The 27,630-nt window shown below is 34.9% G+C and overlaps 1 protein-coding gene across 8 annotated transcripts in view; it reads right to left on the bottom strand.

Annotated features, from left to right (window-relative positions):
- Positions 1–27,630, bottom strand: part of LOC123537893 (multiple epidermal growth factor-like domains protein 6) — a 187,716-nt gene that overhangs the window by 59,655 nt on the left and 100,431 nt on the right. For 6 of the 8 annotated variants that reach the window (XM_053523298.1, XM_053523296.1, XM_053523293.1 and 3 more), the window contains exons 5-8: positions 9,686–9,808; positions 9,328–9,450; positions 6,978–7,322; positions 2,352–2,483 (exon numbers count right to left, since the gene is read on the bottom strand). In XM_053523298.1, coding sequence (XP_053379273.1) covers positions 2,352–2,483; positions 6,978–7,322; positions 9,328–9,450; positions 9,686–9,808 — 723 coding nt within the window. Of the gene's footprint in view, positions 1–2,351; positions 2,484–6,977; positions 7,323–7,835; positions 7,899–9,327; positions 9,451–9,685; positions 9,809–27,630 lie in introns of all 8 variants that reach the window. The other 2 variants (XM_045321800.2, XM_053523299.1) reach the window with 2 other exon arrangements.

Here is a 27,630-nt window from a genome sequence, read left to right as displayed (position 1 = left end):
TTACTGCAGTCAGCATAGAAATAATTGCCGCTGTGTTCAATATTTTATATCATCCAAAAACTACTACAGCTAAATAACAGATATCCTAATGTGGTACACACACGATATAGACTCTACATTAACCCTTATTACAGTGTCTGGTTCCCTTATAAGCTCAATCAAAGCTTTAACATACACGTGATAATCAAAGTATTCTTGAGTATTAATGATTCAAACATTCCTCAGGCTAGGTTAGGAAGAACTTTATACCATTGTACTGCTATAAATAAAAGGACAGTTTTGTTTTGAAACGAATCGAGATGTATGCAGTATGTGTCCACCCTCTCATTTGCCCACTCATCAATACTTAGTCACAGTCAGCTGACAGGAAGCGCCTCTTATGACCTTATACAATATTCTTACTGCTGTAGTTGTGTATATATATATGTGATAATTTCAGATGAGTAACTATCTATAGTCTCCTGTAACTCTTAGAGAGTGGCCATTTACATTTGTGATTTTTACTGTTTATATGTTTTACTATATGTAAATGGATGAGACTAAAATAAAATAAATAAATAAAAAGTACAGTATGTAATGATATCAAAGTACAGTATTCAGTGTGTCTAACAGAATTATTAACTGGAATAATTTCATTTCAAACATAGCAAAACTTACTGAATATTCTAAGCTCTAAAATAAATTCAATATTATGTTATGATAAAATAGAATAGACTTCATGTGAGGCTTTAAGTCCATGTCACACCCGTACACGCAAGTTTATTTCAGTTGATGTAGCTCAGTTATTCGGATGTACTCATAAATGAACGGCAACAAAAACATTGCGCTTCAGACAGGAAAGTTGATATCTAACACTGCCGAGTAATAGGGATAAACTCTTCAGAAACTTTCCCACAATAAGTCCCACAATGGGAGAAATGCTATACAAACTGGGCAGCTCTCAGTATCTAACATCTCCTTTGTTTTTCAGAGTTCTTTTCTATTTAAAGATTTCTACAGTTTTATCTATAGATAAAACCTTGATTTTCAGTGTCTTTTACTGTATTATTATATATTCTTGAAATTTAGGACACCTATATTTTAGGGATGAATCAAAATAAGAGCACCTATGTTTTACTGTCCATGTACCAACATCACACGTATTTGAAACATACTCCTTACATTTTATTTTCTTCATTAAAACTAGTTTTATTAACGAAAATTAACTACATTATAATCATAGGAAATTTAGGTACTTTATTAACATTGAAAAAGTGCAATGCGAAATGTGTTCTTCTGCAGCAGAGTATTTTGTAAAAGTAAAAGTAGGCTTAAACAAAAATGATTTAATACAACATTAGAAGATGAGGGAACATAATGTAACAAGTGACCGAGAACTGCAGTGGCAAAACTGAAGTCCCCTACCGGTGGAAAACTTTTTAAGTGTTCGTCCCTTTGGGTTGTTGGCAACAGTGTTAGTACTAAAATGCTTCAAGGCATTTAGGAGCTTAGAAACAAAAGCTATTTTTACTTAAAACTTCAATAGTGGCATTGACTTACAAGCATAAATCATGTATGCGAAACATTGTACCGTCATGCGGAACATTTGTGTGCAACACTAAGACATTCCATCAATGCGCATAAAGGTTATAGCGTGGAAATATTTTCACTTGACCTTCAGTAGTGACCTTCACGTACCTTTGACCGACAACCACGGGTCATGTGCGCGACACATAGTTTAATCATGGGGAACATTTCTGCGTTTAAATAAAACATCCGTCAATGCATATGAAAGTTATTGTGTGGAAACAGTTTCTTCTTGACCTTGACCTTTAACCAACAAGCATAGATCACATTGTCTCATCCTGGGGAACGTTTGTGTGTAGCATTAAGATAATACATCTAAGGATATAAAAACATTTTTACTTGACCTTCAATAGTGACCTTGACCTTTCACCTAGAAGCATAAGTCATGTACGTGCATAATCTACATATTGCCCTCTATTCACATACCAAGCTTTATGAACCTACCTGAATTACTTTTTTGAGTAATTGCAGGATCCAGATTTGCGGACGGACAGACGGACCGACGGAAGGCACTCCTATAGTCCCCTCCTGTAGACAGGTAGGGGACTAAAATAAAAAAAAATATGGTCACTATACAGACCAACTACCATTGTTGATTTCAAATATATAGTGAAAGTTAGGAGTTTAGCCGTAAAAGTAGTAAAAGAAGCGAGTTTCATCCGGTAAATATAGATCTGATCATACACTGTGACAATGTTAAGACTGTCGGGTTTAATTTTTTCTACGTACAAACATGATGTAACTGACATATTTGCAGAAATACTATGATTGTTTTTTATTTTTACCGTCACAGCTCTTCATGTTTGCATTTAATCTGTAGCCCTGAAAGCATCTACAAGAGGCCTGTCCATTTTCGTTAACGCAGTCGTGTTCACAAACTGGTTCTCCAGTGTCTCGTGCAGTGCAGGGGTCATAGTCTGAAATAAATGTCGACCTAATATCACGTCTGTATTGTGTTATTAAAATAAGATAGAAAGTACTGTTAACGGACTAATTCTTAGCATGTATTAATAAGCCACTCTATAAAATATTGTTTCAGCTGAAACCTTGACCAAAATAGAACGATTGACTGTACGTGGTGTCTGCTGTTTAAGATATTTGCAAACGTGTCAAGGAGAAACGTGTCAAGGTGACCTGTATGCTATTCTTAAATTAATTTATTTTATACACAATGTGTGACACTTTGACTTGCATATCGTATAAAAGCGTCCATTAAAATTCTGAACATAATTTCATTGTCATAAAAAAATGTTATCATTTGAAAGTTTATGTATACAGTTAGAGGATCATTCAATAAATCTGTATATAAGATACATGTATGGATCTGAAATATAATACAAACATTTTTAAGTTTTTATAAATATTGTAGAATAGAGAATATATTATTGATTACATGATATAAATTTATATGATATAAACTGAATATTAATATTTATATTGCATATATATACTATATTATTGCATATAACTGAAAACTAATATTTATATTGCATATAACACTGAATACTAATATTTATATTTAAACATTCTGAAAAGAACATTGAAGAACAAATAAAGAAGGGAAAGACTGAAGACCATATATAACTATATACTATAAGTACGTCTAATATATCTATACAGTTTTGTCTTAACTGTCACAACATTCATGCCATACCATCACGTGATACAGTAATATTCACACCAAGAATTGCAACGAAACTATTATTTGGTCCGTGCATGTATGCTATATATTTGCCTTTGTCTGAAAATACACATGCAATATTACATACACAACTTTAAATAAATGCAACAATCGCAGCAATATAATTTATTACAATTTTCCAGCCGCATGCTATCATCAATATGTACATGCAATAATATCATCAGTATGTACATGCAATAATATCATCAATATGTACATGCAATAATATCACTCAAGTGTGCCGATCGTTTCTCTGTGTTTTATTTTCCACTTATTAAGTTTCACCGGACTGAACCGTGGTATTTTGTTTTAGGCTTTATGAAAATACTTGTAGCGCTTTTAAAATGACGACACAATTCTGGGGAAAATGTAATTACATGAAAACTTCTGTTAGCAATTATTCTCAATGCCTGTAGTATGCAAACCTTATGCAGCCTGCTGCACTTTATCAAACTTATGCTTGTTGCAGTTTATTACTGCTCTGTATCAAATTTTGTAGAATGCAGTTTATTGCTGCTCTGTATCAAATTTTGTAGGATGCAGTTTATTGCTGCTCTGTATCAAACTTTGTAGGATGGAGATTACTGCTGTACTATTTCAGACTTATGCAGGCTACAGTTTATTGCTGCTCTGTATCAAATTTTGTAGGATGCAGTTTATTGCAGCTCTTTATCAAATTTTGTGGGATGCAGTTTACTTCTGCTCTGTATCAAACTTTGTAGGATGGAGATTATTGTTGTACTATTTCAGACTTTTGCAGGCTACAGTTTATTGCTGCTCTGTATGAAATTTTGTAGGGTACAGTTTACTATTGTACTATTTCAGACTTATGCAGGCTGCAGTTTTTTGTAGTACTAGTTCAGACTTATGCAGGTTGCAGTTTACTGTTGTACCATTCTAGACTAATGCAGGCTGAAGTTTACTGTTGTACTACTTCAGATTTATGCAGGCTGCAGTTTATTGTTGTACTATTTAAGACTTATGTATGCTGCAGTTTACTGTCGGACTATTTCAGATTTATGCAGGCTGCAGTTTACTGTTGTACTTTTTCTGACTTATACAGGCTGTAGTTTATTGTTGTACCATGTCAGACTTACACAGGATGCATTGTATTGCTGTACTATTTCAGACTTATACAGGTTGCAGTTTACTGCTGTACTATTTCAGACTTATGCAGGCTGCAGTTTATTGTTGTACTATTTCAGACTTATACAGGTGGCAGTTTATTGTTGTACTATGTCAAACTTACACAGGATGCATTGTATTGCTGTACTATTTCAGACTTATACAGGTTGCAGTTTACTGCTGTACTATTTCAGACTTATGCAGGCTGCAGTTTATTGTTGTACTATTTCAGACTTATGCAGGCTGCAGTTTATTGTTGTACTATGTCAGACTTATAGAGGTGGCAGTTTATTGCTGTACTATATGAGACTTAAGCAAGATGCATTGTATTGTTGTACTATTTCAGACTTATACAGGATGCATTGTATTGCTGTAGTATTTCAGACTTATACAGGCTGCAGTTTACTGCTCTACTATTTCAGACTTATGCAGGCTGCAGCTTACTGCTCTACTATTTTAGACTTATACAGGATACATTGTATTGCTGTACTATTTCAGACTTATGCAAGATGCATTGTATTGCTGTACTGTTTCAGACTTATAGAGGCTGCAGTTTACTGCTGTACTATTTCAGACTTATGCAGGCTGCAGTTTACTGCTGTACTATTTCAGACTTATGCAAGATGCATTGTATTGCTGTACTATTTCAGACTTATGCAGGCTGCAGTTTACTGCTGTACTATTTCAGACTTATGCAAGATGCATTGTATTGCTGTACTATTTCAGACTTATGCAGGCTGCAGTTTACTGCTGTACTATTTCAGACTAATGCAGGCTGCAGTTTACTGCTGTACTATTTCAGGCTTATGCAAGATGCATTGTATTGCTGTACTATTTCAGACTTATGCAGGCTGCAGTTTACTGCTGTACTTTTTCAGACATATACAGGATACATTGTATTGCTGTTCTATTTCAGTCTTATGCAGGTTGCAGTTTATTACATCTAACTGACATACGACGTAAATGGATGTACAATAAAACATGGGCAAATGCACAAGACATGCAAACACAAAAATGTCACACAATGTAGTTTAATATTTTCGCATGCATTTAATATTTGAACCAAGAAAAAATAATGAACAAAAGAGCCATGATGACCCTGTATCACTCACCTGACTCGAATGGGTACATTACTTCAACAAACTTGGTAGTGGATGTCTATATCATGCTTCATGCCAAACACATAAGCTCTATAACTTAAGTTTCTTTTAAAAGTAACGCAAGTGACCCTCGTAGGCGGGGCACAATTTGACCCTATGGGCATTATTTGAGCGAACTTGGTAGAGGACCACTAGACAACGCTACGTACCAAAATGTCTAAGCTTTAGGCCATGCAGCTTCAGCCGGACAAGAATACTTCAGGGCTTCAGGTTAAAGACAAGCGGATGTTTTTACGTATTTCTTATATAATCAAGTGATCGCAAGGCGGATCCAATTTTGATCCCAGAGACATGATCTGAATAAATTTATATTTGGTATGGGACCATTACACAAAGCTACGTACTAAATATCTAAGTTCATGCGCTTGACGATTTAGACAAGAAGATTTTTAAAGCAGCTTTTCCTAATGACGTATGTGTAAAACAAGTGAACTCCAAGGCAGGGACAATTTTGACCTCGTGGACAGGTTCTGAATAACCTTAGTAGTGGACAACAACACAACGTTACATGTCAAATATCTGTGCTCGAGGCATTAGGGTTTTAGACAAGAAATTGTTCAAAGATTTACCTACATAAGTCTATGTAAACCTGTGGACCCCAGGGCGGGACCAGTTTTAACCCCAAGGGCGGCATGATTTCAACAATCTTGGGTCTTGCTGCTTCAGACAATAACATTCCCGTGAAGTTTGGTTAAAACTGGCTTGGTGGTTTAGGATAAAATTTTCTTTAAATAAATTGTTGACGACGAACGGTAGGACGACGGACATCCAACGACAATAAAAGCTTGGCATGAGCACTTCGTACTCAGGTGAGCTAAAAAGCAAATGAAATCCCCAGATATGGTAACAGAGCCGTACAACAAACAGTACCCTTTTCCATAATCGTCTTAGGAACATTTCAAAATTTTGTGCATATGTTTTGATTTAAAATTTCAATTAATTTTACAAACAAGCTTTGGATTTTTAATAATTATTCAGAAAAAAATCTTACGAAAGAATCGAAACTGGGTGTGACGTGTAAAAGAAATAGAATATTAAATGCCCTTTAATCCTTACAACTGAATGATATTTCTTGAAAGGCTTAAAGATACACCGAATTAGGTAATGATTTTGTAACTATTTCTATAATATTTACCATGTAGGAAGCTACTGGTGTTAATACTTACATTTATATTATTAGATATATAATTCAAACAACACCGAAACTCAATTTTGTATGGGAATAGGTTTTGGATCTAAGCATCAAATACCGTCATCTGATAGTAAGCGAATTTACATGCTTTTAAAAGTTATGCTTCAAAGTAAATCACTGTTGTCTGTATACATTTCAGTCCCCATGAATACTAAAAACGGTTAACTTACGTTTAAATAATCATTTGAACAAAAAAATAAAACAAAGATGGTGTGTATGTTATTCAACAGTTATGTTACAACATGGAGGTTACCGAAATCTGGTCCATTAAATGATAAGGGTTTCCTTCTACTTGTCAACATCATGGCCACTGGTTTATCCTCCATCAATTTTCCCAATTTACTTATTTTCGTCTTTCCATTATCATTTTGTTGACTTTTTAAGTTATAATGATCATTTGAATGGACATTAAGAAATAGCTGATTTTGTTCTGGCATTTCTGTGTTATTGTCTATGAAATTGGAGGCTCTATCGGTATCAGAGTTTTCAACGATTCCTTTCGTGTCATGCTCCTTAAGGATATTGTTAGTAATCACAGGTATTTTGTTAGTAAGCAGTGACTGGTCAGCATCCAGGTCGTCGACACTATCAGTATCATCTGTAGGATTAATAAAGGAAGTATTTCTCTTTTGTTGATATATATATTAATAAAAAGTCAGAATTTAAAATTTGATTTTGAGAGGAATTCATCATAACAATTTTCTAGTATCAGTCTAAACAGGGAGAATATAAATGTGTATATTTATTTTTTCATCTTCTAAGAACCGCTAACTAATTACCTATCAAATAATACAAATACAACTATCAACCTTTAGGCTACATTTATAAGCGTCAAATGTGGTTTGGGAACTATTCTGGAATAATGAAGTTAAAAATTTCTGAAACTGAGCAAATGATGTTCCACGTTTCAAAAAATATGTCTTAGAAATATGTTGATAAAACATCAAGGTAAATGTGCATTTCATACTCGATTGCAGGTATTTCCACTGACTGCACATATAGAATGTGTACAACGCAGGAACCAACCACCAATACATGCACGTATACATGCATGGCATATGAAGTATTTAATAGAAAAATAAAATGATCAAACCAACTGTTACGAACTTACCCGAGACGCCTACTAAGGGTGAAGTCAAAACTATCATGATCTTTTTAAAAGATCTACGATTTTCTAAAAGAATATATTCTTTTATATCATCATAACATTCCGTGAACAAGCATGTTATGCAGTTTAGAAAGTGTACTAATTACGGGAGTATATGTGCTCTCAATCTGTTTAGCATTTGCTAGCTGGTTTATATTTGCATTGAATATCAAAACTAGAAAATAGCAATGATAGCATCTCCAAGATGACTCATTCATTTTTTCCATTCACAGGTAATACACTTATATATATCTAGAACAAACCATTACAATCATGTACACCTTTCATTCGTTCTAAAAAAGCACTGTAGGATTAGTCACTGCATGATATATATATATATATACACATAGTTGTAACGATGAGAACAATGGAGGATGTTACTGGCCGCAATACAAATCGCTGTACAAAATGTATAATACTATATATTCCATACGGGTAATTACAAAGTCCGTGCTCCTTGATGACAACTTGTAACTTCTAGTCGGTAAATTGAATGTTGCAACTCAAAAATTGGTCCAATGTCTTACTCCCGTATCCAATGTCCAATGTCTTACTCCCGTGTATGAAAATTGCTAAACTGCGTATTTCTAATTTGTTATTACAAATTTCGTTCATCTACATGATAACTTTTAATTTCCGTGTTACTAAATAGAATATTATAAATCACATTCACTCAACAAGAATGGATGATCCGCCAGTACATGTACATTGCTTAACGATATTATCATTTACACTAATACATACTTCTAAAAGAGGTCTATAATGCTTAACGACATTATCTAAATTACATTCTTAATTACATTTTAAATGTGACATTACATTCTTAATGTTACATGACATTCCAAATGAAATTCTCAATGTGACGTCACATTCTAAATTACATTTTAAATTCTTTTCTAAATTACTTTCTTAGTTATATTCTTACTTGCGTTCTATTTACATCCTTACTTAGATTGCCGTGACATAATATTCTTAATCACGGTGACATAAATTTTTAATGTGATGTTACTAACAACTTTCATGTCATGTCACATTAAGAGTGGCATGTAACATTAAGAATGTAATTTAGATAATGTCGTTAAGTATCATAGATATCATGTCGAAGATGCAGCTTCTAGTCACATGGAAGTTAGAAGTTGTCATCTATGTGCAACGAATTTAAAGTATGTAATTTAACAATTTGTAATGTGACGGATAAGACCCGCCCCCCCCCCCCCCCCCCCCCCCCCCACCCCCAATACAGAGTAAGCGCCAAAATGAATATGGTGATGCACTCGCTCCAGTTTGTATATAACCAAAGTACTCATCAAGCCAAATAGTTAATGTAACTATATCTGCCCTATTTGATTACATATTTTAGTGTAGTAAAAACACCTTCTTTACTATTTCTACTAGCATTCTATGAATAAATCCTGTGTAATTAATCAAAGATAACGCACTGGAAATTAACACCTACTTATACAAGTACGACCGTCTGCGTGCAAGCGCTGACCACCAGGGCATTGACATACATAGCTTCCTCGTGTGTTGGTACACCGGTACTGGCATCCACCATTATATGACAGACATTCGTTCTCATCTAATGTTATAAAAATTCATATGAAATACAACGGCCTTTGTCATTCTTTCAGAATAGAAACGATATTTCAAACAATGTCAAACGATCTTAGCATGTAAAGGTATCATAAGTAAGAAGTAGGACTTAGTGCCTTTAAAGGTAAAAGGAAAGTATGTCTAAAGTTGTAATTGTAAACACAGATTACAAATGGCCCAGTATAAACAGTAAAGCAAAAATTATGTCACATTAAACTTACCTTCACATGTTCTGCCGTCACGTGACAGTTGGAAACCCCGCCTGCATTTGCATATGAATGAACCAATGGTGTTACAACAATCTTGTTCACAGCCTCCATTGTTGTTACCACATTCATTTATGTCTGAAAGAGCACAAATAGGCAATGGTCATTTTGATGAATACTTTTTCTTAGACGTTTGATCTAATAAATTGTTTTCGTGTTCCTCTCTACCAACTGTGAGTTTTTGTTCACTGCAACAGGAAATGATAAAAAGCTTGGCTGCCTCAATGAAGTTGAGAATTTGGTTTTGTTTTTGCCCGATTAGGATGAAAACATTTGGTATCGGCTAAACACTCGCGGAATACTATATCGTAAACTTTAAGATTTAGAATGATTATGCACCTTTTTACTTTAGTTAACATGAAATGTGTATTTATATAGAATACATATCATACACATGAGTGTTTTTCATTTTGGACAATGAATGTAAATACAAGATGGTACTGGGTGATCAAATGTTGATAGATCGTCTCTGATATTTTGCAAATCATTAATAATTGATGTGTTAGCGAAGGTCTGTAGTAATCAGCAGTCTGTAATAAATGCCGAGGGGATTTCAATATAAAACTGCGGGAAATTCTATGCTAAATACATTAAATTATCTTATTATTTGACATATCATGTGCAGACTGTTATATAGCTCTGTCGCAAACACAAACCCTTCTTGTATCAATTCGCCCACTACGACTAGTCTATATATAGCGCGTGACCCCACTCTATCCGCCTGACAGTGCGACAGTGTACGCACCTGCAACTATAGTACTAAACTAGATCTAATACAAATAGAAAATATTTCACTAGTGGATATCCGGATCGAGAGTAACCGTTTCTCCAACAACACATACTTCCATTCATATATTCTTTTTTTTTTCTTGTATACCGTATTATACAAATAATAGAAGAAATGACTTCCTTTTCAGCCAGACGAGTATATAATTTACTCTGTACCTTTCAAATCGTCGTCAACACGTCTTTCTTAGCCTCTAATGAGCTTAAATTTGTTAACGATAAATCTTTAGCCGTTTCATCATCTCATACAAACGAAACTCTACCTTCTTTTAATACCAACCTTAGAAAGATATCAGGATGGTTAAAACAATGGATGGTTAAATTTGATCCTACAACAACAGAAGCTAAGTTCTTTTCATTTTTTTCCGAGTTGTAAACTTCTAGGTGTAAAGTTCTCACAAGATGGATCTTGACACGAACCCATAATTGATAACAAAAATACTAGGTGAAATTTACACTTTAAATCAAATCTGAGACCAGTACTGGGTTATGCCGCTGTTGTTTTGGAGAACTATGCAAATTACGGGAAAAAATCAATTAGAAAAGATAAAACATGGAGCAGTGCGTATTGTTACGGGGTTAACTCGTTGAGTATCAAAAGAAAATCTTTCAAACGAAATAGGCTGGGTTTCTTTTTCTGATCGTAGAAAAATACAAAAACTATTTTAAGTATACACATATACAAACAAGAAATATCTTTAAAAATGATGGTCGGCGAATTGTAATAAGGAAAGAAGTTTATGAATTTTTCATCTAACATTCATCTTTCATCTAACATTTTTCAAATTGCAAAACTAAACACCGCACTTTAAAAATTTAAATGGTTCTCTTTTAATTTTTCGCAAAGGTTTCGTAGGGTTGCAATTTTGTTTCGTTTATCCTTAGACGAATAATTACAGCAGTAGTTTGATGAAGATTCATGAAGCGGTTCATGGAAAGGTCATTAAACGTGTTTATATTTTTAGCTAAATGTCCCTATCCCCATTTGTAACAAAATAGCAGGAGACCTTACGATATGTTACACATCGAGTTTGATAAAAATCCATTACATTTTAGTGGTTAATGCGAAGAAAGGCATATCTACTTTTAGCTACAGTAGTCCCTAATAGGGCCCAAGTTCCTATATAAATAAATTTGGAAGAGGACCTTATAATGATGCCCCAGACAAAGTATGACAAAGATCCACCAAGCTGTTCATGAGACGCTGTATAAAGGCATTTCTAGTTTTAGCTCTAGCAGCCCCTAAAAGGGGTCAAATGTCCCAGCTGAAGAAAGTTGAAAAAATCAATTAAAGGATTTTTTTATTTATTATTTTCGAAAATAGGCAAACTGATCCCGCTTTAACAAATGCATATTCGCTATTCATGAATATTTGGACAATGACGTCACACCTATAAAAAAGTGAAGGTCAAGCAAAACATACAATTATAATTATTTCCATATTTCTGTTTCATAAGCAAAGTTTGACCGTAGTCATATCACATAGATAAACTGTATGAGATTCAGTCATTATATAGCATATATATAATGAAACAGATTTCAACTGAGTTCAATATTTGCATACCATACTAAAGAAAAATATTCATATATAATAAATCAGTTAAATAACTTATAACAAATATATCAAAGCAAACAAGTACTCATTTTAATATGCAATCTGAATAAGTCACAAAAGCAAGAAACCTTTTCATATACAGACGACAATTGTAACAAGGAAAATCTTTTAAAAGCTCTTCTCTACATAAAAGACTCTTATCACACCCTTATTCATGTGATACGCAGACCGTATTCAGCTCTTTCTTTAATTTGTTATATGTTGGTATTTGAACAGGTTTTTATCATATTTATTAAACTTACTTATCATTTTGAGATATATCAATATTCTTGCTAAATATACTGAGCCAAAGTTAGCTTTAATACTGTGAACAGCGTCGTTTAGGATAAACGCTTTGTCTACATTTCACTCAGCGTAGCACAATCAACAGTGTGAAAGAAATTGACACTCTCGTCCAATCAGGCAGAGTGTTGCATAAATCTTCCATTTTGATAAATTATCTCTAACGCGTTATCAAGTAGTTTGATTTGCAAACTGAAGTCACGTGGCATAGGTAACGAAAACGAATTTAGACGGCGTTCGCCGAAAAATGATAATCTGCCAACATATTTACTTGATTTATTCCCATTGACCATGAACGATTTAACCCGCAATGCAGATTTTGAGATTTTAGCGAGGCGTATTGAAATTAACCCTCAGCCCACTATTCCCTCTGCAATAAAATTAAAGAATGAACTAAATATTGAAACTTGTCAGCTATCAACTCGTTCCGAATCCTTCCATCAAATAATCTTTATACATCAAACTATAGATGTTAACACTAGTGTTCTCACTGAAGTTCAAAATATATCAAAAACACAAAACGTTTGATTAGTACTTTGTAGTTCTGCTGTCGTTATTAACTTACTTAAGGATGACTTGTTTTTTTGGCGTGAAACATTCAGGATATGGACGGTAGTATATCTTCTTCGCGATTACAGTCATTACCACACTATTTCTATAACTTATTTTATTATGTCATAACTATTATTTTACTTAGTATCATTGTTATTATACCTAATATGTGTATGTTCTATGTATGGTTATATCATTTAAAGCAATATAATATATAGTTATATCAAATTTAAATGAATGACGGGAAATGTATGTCCGAAGACAGAACGAGATCATGTGATGTTTCGATTTAGTTTTATCAAAGGATTAAAATGATATGTCTATACGTTTACACGGGTTTAAACTGCAATGGGACTTGTTGCTAAACCATGAATCGCACTTTTCGTTTCTTTAAATATTTTGCTCTCCGCACCAAAACACTTATTTCAAAAAACGATTTTTTGTCAAATTTTGAATTTATCGAAAATAAGATAATTATAGGGAATGACTCAACTAACAAAATACGTGCTCACACTTATTATGTTTTGTTCAGAAATAAGAAAGCTATCACCGTTTATCGAATATTACTGCTATTTAATTCACGCTGAAATACACGTACACATACACGTACACATACAATATAATGAAAAGCAGAACTTGTGAACGTCTCGACTAAACCAACCAAACAACTACTGCAGTTATAACTGACTGTTTCTTCCTGGTTAAGATGGAGTTTGTTGAAACACCGCAACTCCACAGTCCGGTATGCAAAAACACCGGCAACTCCGCAGTCCGGTATGCAAAAAAAATAAAAATAATATCTACAAATTGAAAACATTTCGACAGTAACTGTGCAAAGAACACTTGTCTGTTACAGTTGTAGAAGTGGGCACGTTTCTGAGCAAGCTATTTACTCGACTACGAGAACAAAACAACAAAAGCTAATCAATTATATTAGATCGCCTGGAAATAGTAGCCGAGATTTAATAGAGTGTTTTGGGAGAAAATCTATAGCTGGTATGACATGATTATATTCCACCGTATTTGTAACGTATAGTTTATTTGGATATTAAACACCGCGTCCCGCACCGGCACGCAACGGATGCCAAACTGCAAGTGAAATCATCGATCAAATTAATGTCTACGTCTCGTTTTCTCATCTTGTCTTTTTCCGAAAAATACGAAACAATTCGTTCGATTGTTTTTGCAATTTGTGTTTACCGACAATGTACTTAATAATATATTATAAATGAGTGAAAAGAGAGGTTTCGATCTGGTAATGAATCTACTTGCTATATATAGTTAATGCAAATTTCTGTAACGATACATTTGGAAGATATCTTGTGTTGCTCACTGCGAGAACAACTGTTTTACAAAACTGGTCTATCTCTAACCGTATACATGTACATTAAATAATAATAGGCAAAATGCAATAAGCTAAACATAGAATACGATATTTTTTGTTCGGGCTCCCGATATGGATAACTCTATATAGTTTTGATTTTTATTGCAAAAAACAACATATTAAAAGAAGACATTAAAATACATGAATAATACATTCAAAGATATTTTGACACAATAGTTACTTCGCCAGTGTAATAGAACTTGTAAGAAAATGAAATGACAAGTAACATTTGACGATGTTTCCTTCTATGTTGTCGAACTTAGGTATATATCATTATACAGAACATGGTGAAAAATTATACCTCAATATACGTACCCGGCATGGACTCATTAGATTTCAATAACTGTAGTATTTCATTATCAGTGTTTTCAATAACTGTAGTATTTCATTATCAGTGTTGTGCCATTTAGTTTGTTCTTTAATTTTTGGAAGGTGATTCTCTATGTAACCGCCAGAATTTAATCAGGAATAGACTTATGTAACCGCCAGAATTTAATAAGGAATAGACTGTCTCACAAGTATTTCGTATCTATCCGCTGTACAATGTAGTTCATTGCGGAATAATTTACCACCTCTGACGCCATTATCGTTACAGACCGGACAATTTGGCCTACTCTATCACCATCTTTGAGGCAGCCTTGGACTTGATCACAAACTTACAAGTACTCATGCCCAATAAAATAGTTCAACATACTTTGAATATATACCAATGTCGCAATAAATTACTACGAATAACTATCGGCTGCATACATTTATTTAACATCTTTTTACTTTACAGGAGGTTTAAATGCATAACAGTTACTGTATATATCACCAGATCACAGTATCATATTGATGATATGGTTAGCCGAATCAAATCTATATATGTATTGGGTTTCCAACTATTAAAGCGCTGTTAGCGCTTGTGCCATTTTTGGAATGGATTCTTTTCATGCACGTACTAACATAAATCACATTCCATCAGTACTATACTGTCAGTACTTTGATTCTAATTAGCTTTTTACAAAATGTTTTTATTGACTGATAATTGTACTGTATTTACAATTATTTCTATATTTCCAACTTCCCATTTAGTTTCATATATAATCGAATTAATCAATTTGTTCACCTGCCTGCCATCATAATATACGGGAAAAAGCAAACTTTGTAAAAGCAGAATCACAGAGGTTGATATATTTATACAATTCGTCCAAATTCCTGTAGTTCATTGTTTCCACACCAAGTGCATCATACAAGTTTCTTTGTGTTGTTTGCATGAAGTACAAATTCCGACTGATAATTTCATAAGTCTGTAATAATGTTGTCTAAAAATGTCTATTGAAACTGTTTCGCTTTTTGAAGAAAAAAAATCAGAAATTTAACCCCATTTGGCATTCAGTTTCCATGGTATATCACGGGCAAACAAGATGTCACACTGTTTCTTTCCAAACAGACAATATTTGTCTAAGTTTAATTTTTTAGCTAACTTTTTACAATTACTATCCATACAAGGAACCGTATATTTTTCATCGCTATGGTGATTTTCTTTAAGCGCTTTTCTGTCTTTCTGAGGAATACTTGCTTTGCCATCCGGATATCCTGTGATGCTCGTATTTCAATTTTGAAAGGAGATGTTCTGTAGTATCAAAATTAAATATATGTTTCCCACGACATCTTATCTCATTTTATCCAAATAAGAAGATATCTTTTATATCAAAAAAAATTGTTGGACGAAAGTTTTGTCTGAATTTTATGCATTCATTCAGCGCTTGTTTATAGCAATCGCTGATGTTACATAATATTTTAATATTATTTTAGAACGCAAAAAAAATGTAAAAACATTGGATCGTGACTTTGCAAATAATATTTTCTAGTCGAATTTCAGTTCTGTAATTCCAAGTAAATTATTCTAGATTTTGTTTTTATTTGTAAACCTGCTGAGATGTTTTTATGTAACACATATCTAACACCACATCTAACACCAACACCATATCTAACACCACATCTTCACGATCGAATATCAATGTGTTATTTCCTACAAAAGTCCCACGGAAAACCTCACATACTTGGTTCAAGTTCTTTTAAGTAATTTTCCGGAATTCCTCTGATCTCTATTTCAAAATTTATTTTTGATATAAAGTATGCTTTTAAAATAAGGATTTTTTTCACTCAGTGTGAGGCATATCGATTTCAATATTTCTAGGCAGCTCTTGATTTTATTTATTTCTGACATCCAAATCTCATTTAAATCTATATTGTATCCGTGACAAACACCTGATATTTTACATTGTTTTTGGTCCATTTTATTTCATTGAACTTTTGAGTATTAATTTTCAGTCTCCCAATAAAAAGCCGAGTAGTTTCTTTTTTATACATTTTAGCCCCTGATGCTCTTTAATAAATAGAACTAGAGCTGTCACAGAAGTGACTTATACCCCCACCACACAGTCTTGTCACAGAAAAATGGCAACCATCAACCATAAGAATTTTTTAAAATATAATATAAAACGTAAAAAAAAACTTAATACTTAAAACAAAAGTTTACTCGTCTTTGGAGTACTTCATCCTGGGCTTCCTCGGCACATATAAGTATTACTACTAGTGCATGTGCCCAGGATGAGGGATGAGGTAAATATAAAAATCTCTAATATAAGAGATACACTAAACATGAATACAAAAAAGTGTCTTACTGACACATGTTACCACAGAAAAAATGTACCCGATTCTTTACATAATTTAAACTACACAGGACTAACAACAAAAAAGTTAAAAAATACCTAAAATATTGAAAATCTAAAAATAAATTTCTAAAAATAAGACTTATTCATAGAATAAGGGAAGTTACTCAGTATAAAAGTTTCAAAATAAGGTTACTTCCTTGGACCTAAGGCAATCAGAAGATTGTAGTAAAAAGGTCAAATAAGTCTTAAGATTACAAAGAAAGGCATTATCATGAAAATGGTGCAAGCGTATCGGAACATGCTTTGCACATGGACTGTGTGGTGAAATTTCGAAGTTTCTGAATAACTTCAAGTTTAAGAGTTATGCAACAATTTATTTGTTAGACGGATATAGTGTAAATTGCTCAAATTTAATCTTAAATCAAAGTAAAGGGGCATATTCATGAAAGTTGTGTCAGGTAGCACTTGTGTCACATGATGTGGTGATGGGTGGAAATCTTTATTTGTCAATTTCTTTGAAATTTCAATTAACGTATTACAGAGGGGCATAATCTGAAAGTGGTCAGAGTTGCACCTTGTGTCACATGATTGGATGATAGGTGATACCTTTATTGAACAATCCATATATATAACTGAATAAGATTTCGGAACGGGACGCGACGGGACGGGACAAAACTGACTCCTATAGCCCCACCCCCACATACATGTTTGGTGGGGGTATAAAAATTTTGAAACATTTCAGGGACTGAATATCATCTTCACAAAAATTGCGCATTACCAACATATACTGGCTTAACCTAGCTTCAAGCGGACGTGATTTTAATCAAATTAATGGTTCTTCAGTATTTCCCGTTCAATAAAACTAAGTTGTCCGATTGCGCCTCTGCTCAACATTTTACAAGCACAGCCGATGGCTTAGGTAATACCGAAATAGTAATCATCGGGTCAGGTTTTCCTTTTACACATCTTACCAGTGAGATTCTTATGAAGTAAAACGTGAATCCCTAACGTATGCAATGACAAATAATACGATATGTAAACTTAAGGTAAATGTACATATAAAAATAAAACCCAAGCGAACCATATGCACGCAGTGACACAGAAGAAAATTGAGCAACAAAAGAAACGCCATCTGTCTCAAGCGGTGTTTTGGTGTACACAATTTCCGTGTACAGGAACAATAGTACTAAATAGGTAATCAAGCAGCACTTCCGTGCTTGGAAAATGGCGGCAAGAAGAAATCCTCATTCTTTCCCAGTAAAAGTGGCATTTTCGTGTTCTGTGTAAGCTAGTTCCTGTTTTTAGTTCATTGTTGACCTATACAAACTTTATTACTCATGTGTTCAAACCCACATTTAGCTGTCAGTTTGGAAGACATACCATAGTGTTGACCTGTCAGACAAAAAAAATCTCTCTTAGTAGATATATGGCCCCTACATGTTTTGGTGTTTTTGGTTTATATGTCATTTAAGAATATAACGTAGTAATTCTTTTTTAAAATTGGTCTGGCTATATGTCTTACAGCTCTCGGAAGATAGTTAATTTTATACAGAACATAAAGCAAATTTATTTACTACTGTACGACCTATAGGACCTGTGTATGTGTTGTTTATACAAGTACATTATATTTGTCACATGTATTGAAATATATGAAAGCTGCGATGTAATTTCTAATTTATCTACAGCAATGGTATATATCAGAACAAGTAATACGGTATACATACTAATGTGAATCATTAATCTCGTTTTCATGCTAACTGCATGAAAAGGTCAAGGAACTCTTGGTCTCGTGTTCATGCTAACTGCCTGAAAAGGTCAAGGGACATCTGTCTTGTGCTCATGCTAACTGCATGAAAAGGTCAAGGAATTCCTGGTCTCGTGTTAATACAAACTGCATGGAAAGATCAAGGCACATCTGGTTACGTGCTCATGCTAACTGCATGGAAATGTTAAGGGACACCTGGTCACGTGCTCATGCTAACTGCATGGAAAGCTTAAGGGACATCTGGTCTCGTATTCATGCTAACTGCATGCTACATTCATGCAGGATCGGAGATGTTTAACATGTTACAGTATTATTTACTACAGAAAATATAGCCTAAAACATTGCCATTTTGATCTTAAAATAAATCACACAACTGATACGAGTCTAGGTTCCTCTAAACATTACTGTGACTTTAATGTTACTGACAAAATAATAAATAATTCAGTTGAGACGGAGTGTAAAAGTAGGAGGTATTTGTGACCAATTTGATATTGAGAAAACATTACGTGGATAAATATATTTTACTGGTGCGACGAAGACAAGATTTTCAAAGGTATAGTAAATAAATAGTTCTCGACTTGTTAAAAGAAATATCAGTAAAGCAGGCTATGGACCATGATGAGAAATATTAATGTAGCGGGTATTGAACCTGATGATAAATATCAGTAATGTATATAGGGTATAGACAATGATGAGAAATATCAGTATAGCAGGGATAGACCATGATGAGAAATATCAGTATAGAAGGGTATAGACCCTGATGAGAAATATCGGTAAAGTAGGTTATAGACAATGATGAGAAATATCAGTGTAACAGGGTATAGACCCTGATGAGAAATATCAGTATAGTATGGTATAGACAATGATGAGTAATATCAGTATAGCAAGGGATTGACCATGGTGAGAAATATCAGTGTAGCAGAGTATAGACAATGATGAGAAATATCAGTAAAGTACAGTATGGTGAAAAACGTCAGTTAAGCAGGGTATAGACCAAATCAGTTTAGTAGGGTATAGATCATGATGAGAAATATCAGTATAGCATGGTATAGACCATGATGAGAACTATCAGCATAGTATGGTATAGACAATGATGAGTAATATCAGTATAGCAGGGTATAGACACTGATGAGAAATATCAGTATAGTATGGTATAGACAATGATGAGTAATATCAGTATAGCAGGGTATAGACCATGGTGAGAAGTATCAGTGTAGCAGAGTATGGTCAATGATGAGAAATATCAGTAAAGTAAAGTATGGTGAAAAACATCAGTAAAGCAGGGTATAGACCAAATCAGTATAGCAGGGTATAGACCATGGTGAGAAATATCAGAATAGCAAAGTATAGACCATGATGTGAAATATCAGTGAAGTACGGTATGGTGCAAATTATCAGTACAGCAGAGAATGGTGAAAAATATCAGTGTAGCAGGGTATAGACCATGATGAGAAATATCAGTATCACAGAGTATTGTGAAAAATATCAGTGTAGTAGGGTATACTAGTAGACCATGATGAGAACTATCAGTAAAGTAGGGTATGGTGAAAAATATCAGTATAGCAGGGTATAGATCATGGTGAAAAATATCAGTATAGCAGGGCAGAGACCATGATGAGAAATATCAGTATAGCAGGGTATAGACCATGATGAGCAATATCAATAAAGTAGGGTATGGTGAAAAATATCAGTATAGCAGGGTATACAGCATGATGACAAATAATAGTATAACAGGGTATAGACCATGGTCAGAAATATGACTATAGCAGGGTATAGACCATGATGAGAAATATCAGTGCAACAGGGTATATACCATGATGAGAATATCAGTAAAGAAGGATATGGTGAAAAATATCAGTATAGCAGGGTATAGACAATGGTGAAAAATATCAGCATAGCAGCGTATAGACCATGGTGAGAAATATCAGTAAAGTAGGATATGGTGAAAAAAATCAATACAGCAGGATATAGACCATGATGAGAAATATCAGTATAGCAGGGTATGGACCACGATGAGAAATATCAGTGCAGCAGGGCATAGACCACAATGAGAAATATCAGTGTAGCAGGGCAGAAACCATGATGAGAAATATCAGTGTAGCAGGGCATAGACCATGATGAGAAATATCAGTGTAGCAGGGCATAGACCATGATGAGAAATATCAGTGTAGCAGGGCATAGACCATGATGAGAAATATCAGTGTAGCAGGGCATAGACCACGATGTGAAATATCAGTATAGCAGGATATAGACCACGATGAGAAATATCAGTGTAGCAGGGCATAGACCACGATGAGAAATATCAGTGTAGCAGGGCATAGACCACGATGAGAAATATCAGTGTAGCAGGGCATAGACCACGATGAGAAATATCAATGTAGCAGGGCATAGACCACGATGAGAAATATCAGTGTAGCAGGGCATAGACCACGATGAGAAACATCAGTGTAGCAGGGCTTAGACCACGATGAGAAAGATCAGTCTAGCAGGGCATAGGCCACGATGAGAAATATCAGTATAGCAGGGCATAGACCACGATGAGAAATATCAGTCTAGCAGGGCATAGACCATGATGAGAAATATCAGTGTAGCAGGGCATAGACCACGATGTGAAATATCAGTATAGCAGGATATAGACCATGACGAGAAATATCAGTGTAGCAGGGTATAGACTATGATGAGAAATATTATTAAAGTAGGGTATAGACAATAATGGGAAATATCAGTATAGTAGGATATAGACCCTGTTGAGATATATTAGTAAATTAGAGTATAGACAATGATGAGAAATATCAGTATAGCAGGATATAGACCATGACGAGAAATATCAGTGCAGCAGGGTATAGACTATGATGAGAAATATTATTAAAGTAGGGTATAGACAATAATGGGAAATATCAGTATAGTAGGATATAGACCCTGTTGAGATATATTAGTAAATTAGAGTATAGACCATGATGAGAAATATTAGTAAAGCAGGGTATAGACCATGATGAGAAATATTAGTAAAGCAGGTATAGACCATGATGAGAACATCTGTATAGCAGGTATAGACCATGATGAAAATATCAGTATAGTTAGGTATAGACATATGATAATATTATAAAGCAGGTAAAGACCATGATGAAAATATCTGTATAGCAGGGTATAGACCTGATGAGAATATCATATAGCAGGTATAGACTACGATGAGAATTATTATTAAAGTAGTGTATAGACCATGATGAGAAATATCAGTATAGCATGGCATAGACCATAATGAGAAATATCAGTAAAGTAGGGTATGGTGAAAAATATCAGTATAGCAGGTTAGCGACCATAATGAGAAATATCCGTAAAGTCTAAAGTAGTGTGTTTTGTTTGTGCGACTATTTCAATTTAATACTTAGTGAAATAATACGGTAAGAACTCCTGTCAAATACTGTAATTGCTGCAATCACATTTCTTAGTTTACAAACAAACTGTCCTATAAACGTAATCAAAAGACTATATGCCCACGGCTTACTGGAAAACCGTCGTAACATTACCAAATAACAGTTTTCGGTAGTACTTGGTTAAAGACGTAATAATACAATATATTTAATATCCATGAATTAATATTAACATCGTTCCATACGTACGACTGGACAAGTCCCCTTAAGTTATCAGTTTATGATGTTTTCTAGAGTAATAATTGATGACGTATGTGGCAATTGCAACTTTAGTTTTGCCGACTAGAGTAAACAGTATAAAATTCATGTGAACCCTATGGATTCCTGTTTAGCTCAAGTCATGTGTCGTCTGTCGTGTTTTAGATCGTAGTTGTGTGTTTGACTGTAACGTCAAAATGACGATATTGGTAGACTGTATTTTCATTTTTAACTATCACTGTAAAATGTGTTCCACGCAAAACATCGTATAATAGCACAGTGATAGCAATTCTTAGTCTAACATGCAGAATGTTTTCTTTCCAATGTTGTACTGGAACAACTTCAGGTGTTACACTGTAGTTTTATATTTTGATCAAGCATTCGCACTGCTACACGAGAAACAACATCAATTATTCAGGATAACGTTTATCTTCATCTAAGTTCTAGGGTAATTTTAGAATGAATTAATCATAAATCATCTGTTTTCATTCTTGTCCTTTACAGAGATAACTTGAAAATAAGAACTGAATTCAGTTTGAAAACTTTGTTCTTTGGGCATAACGGAAGATGATTAATATCGGAAACATGATCAAACTAGTATATAATCTCCCAAACAATGTGAAAATACTATCCAGGAAAACATGTTTACATTTTGACAGCAGTGGTACAAAAAACATAAAACTAGATGTGTGTCCATAGAACACAGGCACCACCACTCCTGTCATTGTAATGGTTTCATGTCTCTAGGTGAAATATTTCTAAGACATACGCAACACAAACTATTAAGCACTTTATGTGTATTTTTCACAAAGTGAAGGACCATAACTCTGGCCTAGCTGAGTGAAATTCCAAAGAGAACTCTAGGTGCACAACGTTTTATGACTCTAGGTCAAATACATTTTGCGATACATGCGGCACAAGCTTTTATTTTTAAACTAAGTCAATGGCCATAACTCAGATGCACAATTTCACATTCTGGATAATATTCCTACATGGTTGCATGACTCTTGGTGAAATATCTTTTTAGATATATCCAACACAAACTTTAAAGCATAACTCCAGTCTTGTTGAATGAAATCCTAAACAGAACACCAGGTGCGCAACTTCACGCGCTATATAACAATCCCTTAAAGTTTTATGACTCAACGTCAAATACTTTTTAGGATAATGCGACACAAACTTATATCCCATTTATGCATATATTTGACAATCAAGGGCAATAACTCTGGTCTGACCGACAGAAATCCGGAACAAAATCTCAAGTGCACAATTTAACATGCTGAATAATATTCCTACTAGTATGATGTTTCATGACCTAGGTCGAATACATTTTGAGGTATGTGCGACACAACTTCTATGCCTTTTATGCATATTTTTGACTAAGTCAAGGGCCATAACTCTGGCATGACAGAGTGATGTCTCTAACAGAACCCAGACAGGTGCAAAACTTCACATGCTGAATAATATTCCTACAAGTATGATGTTTCATGACCTTAGGTCGAATACATTTTGAGATATGTGCGACACAACTTCTATGCCTTTTATGCATATTTTTGACTAAGTCAGAGCCATAACTCTGGTATGACAGAGTGATGTCTCTAACAGAACCCAGACTGATGCAAAACTTCACATGCTGAATAGTATTCCTGTCATGTTTCATAACACTAGGTCAAATACTTTTTGGATACACGCGACACAAACTTAGGTCCTTTTATGCATATGTTTGACTTTTTGCGATGTGAACGACACAAATTCTGATAGACGGACAGACGAATCATTCTTTGTGTGTGGGGTGTGTGTGTGTGTGTGTGCGGGGGTGGGGGGGGGGGGGGGGGGGGGTATAAAACCAGACAAATCCAGTGTACGGTCTGTAGATACATTTGTAGCACCTTCCCAGAAACAAACATGTAGATACGTTTGTCTGCACCTTTTCGGAAACAAACATGTAGATACGTTTGTCTGCACCTTTTCGGAAACAAACATGTAGATAAATGTTCGGGTACAACTTTCCGGAAACATACTGCAGATACGTTATTGTGCACCTTTCCGGAAAACAAACATGTAGATACACGTTCGGGTACAACTTTCCGGAAACAAACATACAGACACGTTATTTTGTACCTTTCCGGAAAACAAACATGTAGATACACGTTCAAGTGCATCTTAAAAGAAACAACAAAAAACAAACAAAAACATGAAGATACGTTCGTTGTAAACTTTTGAAGAACAAAGGCATAGATACCGTAGTGTGCACCGGTGCAACTTTCCGAAAACACAAATATAGATATGTTAGTTTGCATCTGTGACCTTTCCAAAATAAACACGTAGATATGTTAGCGTGCATCTATGCACCAATCCGACAATAAACACGTAGATATGTTAGCGTGCATCTATGCACCAATCCGACAATAAACACGTAGATATGTTAGCGTGCATCTATGCACCAATCCGACAATAAACACGTAGATATGTTAGCGTGCATCTATGCAACAATCCGACAATAAACACGTAGATATGTTAGTGTGCATATATGCACCAATCCGAAAATAAACACGTAGATATGTTAGCGTGCATCTATGCACCAATCCGAAAATAAACACGTAGATATGTTAGCGTGCATATATGCACCAATCCGAAAATAAACACGTAGATATGTTAGTGTGCATATATGCACCTTTTCGAAATCAAACATGTAAGTATGTGTGTACGCTCCTTTCCGGAAAAGCGCATGTATACAAGTTTGTGTGCACATCAGCACCTAATTAGAAGAAAAAAAACATGTAGATAAGTTTGTGTGCACTTACACCTATGCACATTTCCGGGAAAACAAACGTGTAGACACGTTAGTGTGACCTCTGCATCTTTCCGGAAACAAACATGTACATAATTATGTTAGTGTTCACCTATACACCTTTTCGGAAATATACATGTAGATACGTTAGTGTGCATCTACGCACCTTTCCGGAAAAAAAAAATCTTATTAGATTCGTTAGTGTGCACCTATACACCTTTTTGGAAAACAAATGTATAGATAAGTTTCTTTGCGCCTATGCAATTTGCCGTAAATAATTATGTTGATACGCTAGTGTGTTCCAATCGCATTTCTGGAAAAAAGACATGTAGATATGTAAATGTGCACCTATGAACTTTTCCGGAAACAAACGTGTAAATACGTTAATGATAGTGTTCATCTAAACCCCTTTCCGAAAATAAACAAGTAGATACCTTAGTGCGAACCTTTCCGAAATAAAACAAAGCAATATTTACGCCTTATCTACTTCTATAAGAACAAATAAGAAAAAGGTAATCAACTGTATTAGATCGCCTGGAAATACTAGCCGAGATTTGATAGAGTGTTTTGAGAAAAACAATCTATAGCTTGTACGACTCGATTACATTTACGTATAGTTTATTTGAATATTTAAATACCGCGTCCAGCACTTTGAGAGATGAGTATACAGTATCAGTGTAGTAAGGAAGGCGGAGATATTTGAGAGATGATTATACAGTATCAGTGTAGTAAGGGAGGCGGAGATATTTGAGAGATGATTATACAGTATCAGTGTAGTAAGGAAGGCGGAGATGTTTGAGAGATGATTATACAGTATCAGTGTAGTAATGGAGGCGGAGATCTGTGAGAGATGATTATACAGTATCAGTGTAGTAAGGGAGGCGGAGATCTGTGAGAGATGATAATACAGTATCAGTGTAGTAAGGAAGGCGGAGATGTTTGAGAGATGATTATACAGTATCAGTGTAGTAAGGGAGGCGGAGATATTTGAGAGATGATTATACAGTATCAGTGTAGTAAGGGAGGCGGAGATATTTGAGAGATGATTATACAGTATCAGTGTAGTAAGGGAGGCGGAGATATTTGAGAGATGATTATACAGTATCAGTGTAGTAAGGAAGGCGGAGATATTTGAGAGATGATTATACAGTATCAGTGTAGTAATGAAGGCGGAGATGTTTGAGAGATGATTATACAGTATCAGTGTAGTAAGGGAGGCGGAGATAAGTGAGAGATGATTATACAGTATCAGTGTAGTAATGAAGGCGGAGATGTTTGAGAGATGATTATACAGTATCAGTGTAGTAAGGGAGGCGGAGATATTTGAGAGATGATTATACAGTATCAGTGTAGTAAGGAAGGCGGAGATGTTTGAGAGATGATTATACAGTATCAGTGTAGTAAGGGAGGCGGAGATAAGTGAGAGATGATTATACAGTATCAGTGTAGTAATGAAGGCGGAGATGTTTGAGAGATGATTATACAGTATCAGTGTAGTAATGAAGGCGGAGATGTTTGAGAGATGATTATACAGTATCAGTGTAGTAAGGGAGGCGGAGATATGTGAGAGATGATTATACAGTATCAGTGTAGTAATGAAGGCGGAGATGTTTGAGAGATGATTATACAGTATCAGTGTAGTAAGGGAGGCGGAGATATGCGAGAGATGATTATACAGTATCAGTGTAGTAAGGGAGGCGGAGATATTTGAGAGATGATTATACAGTATCAGTGTAGTAAGGGAGGCGGAGATATGTGAGAGATGATTATACAGTATCAGTGTAGTAAGGGAGGCGGAGATATGTGAGAGATGATTATACAGTATCAGTGTAGTAAGGGAGGCGGAGATATTTGAGAGCTGATTATACAGTATCAGTGTAGTAAGGAAGGCGGAGATCTTTGAGATGATTATACAGTATCAGTGTAGTAAGGGAGGCGGAGATGTCTGAGAGATGATTATACAGTATCAGTGTAGTAAGGGAGGCGGAGATATTTGAGAGATGATTATACAGTATCAGTGTAGTAAGGAAGGCGGAGATATTTGAGAGATGATTATACAGTATCAGTGTAGTAAGGGAGGCGGAGATGTTTGAGAGATGATGATTATACAGTATCAGTGTAGTAAGTTTTGTTTTGGGTTTAACGCCGTTTTTCAACAGTATTTCAGTCTTTTAACGGCGGGCAGTTAACCTAAACAGTGTTCCTGGATTCTGTACCAGTACAAACCTGTTCTCCGCAAGTAACTGCCAACTTCCTCACATGAATCAGAGGTGAAGGACTAATGATTTCAGACACAATGTCGTTTATCATATAGTCACTGAGAACATGTGCCCCGCCCGAGGATCGAACTCGCGACCCCGCGATCCGTAGACCGACGCTCTTACCTACTGAGCTAAGCGGGTGGGCTCAGTGTAGTAAGGGAGGCGGAGATATTTG

The sequence above is a fragment of the Mercenaria mercenaria genome, chromosome 14 (genome assembly GCF_021730395.1).
Source record: "Mercenaria mercenaria strain notata chromosome 14, MADL_Memer_1, whole genome shotgun sequence".
NCBI lineage: Eukaryota > Metazoa > Mollusca > Bivalvia > Venerida > Veneridae > Mercenaria > Mercenaria mercenaria.
This window is presented reverse-complemented; position numbering and strand designations above follow the sequence as displayed.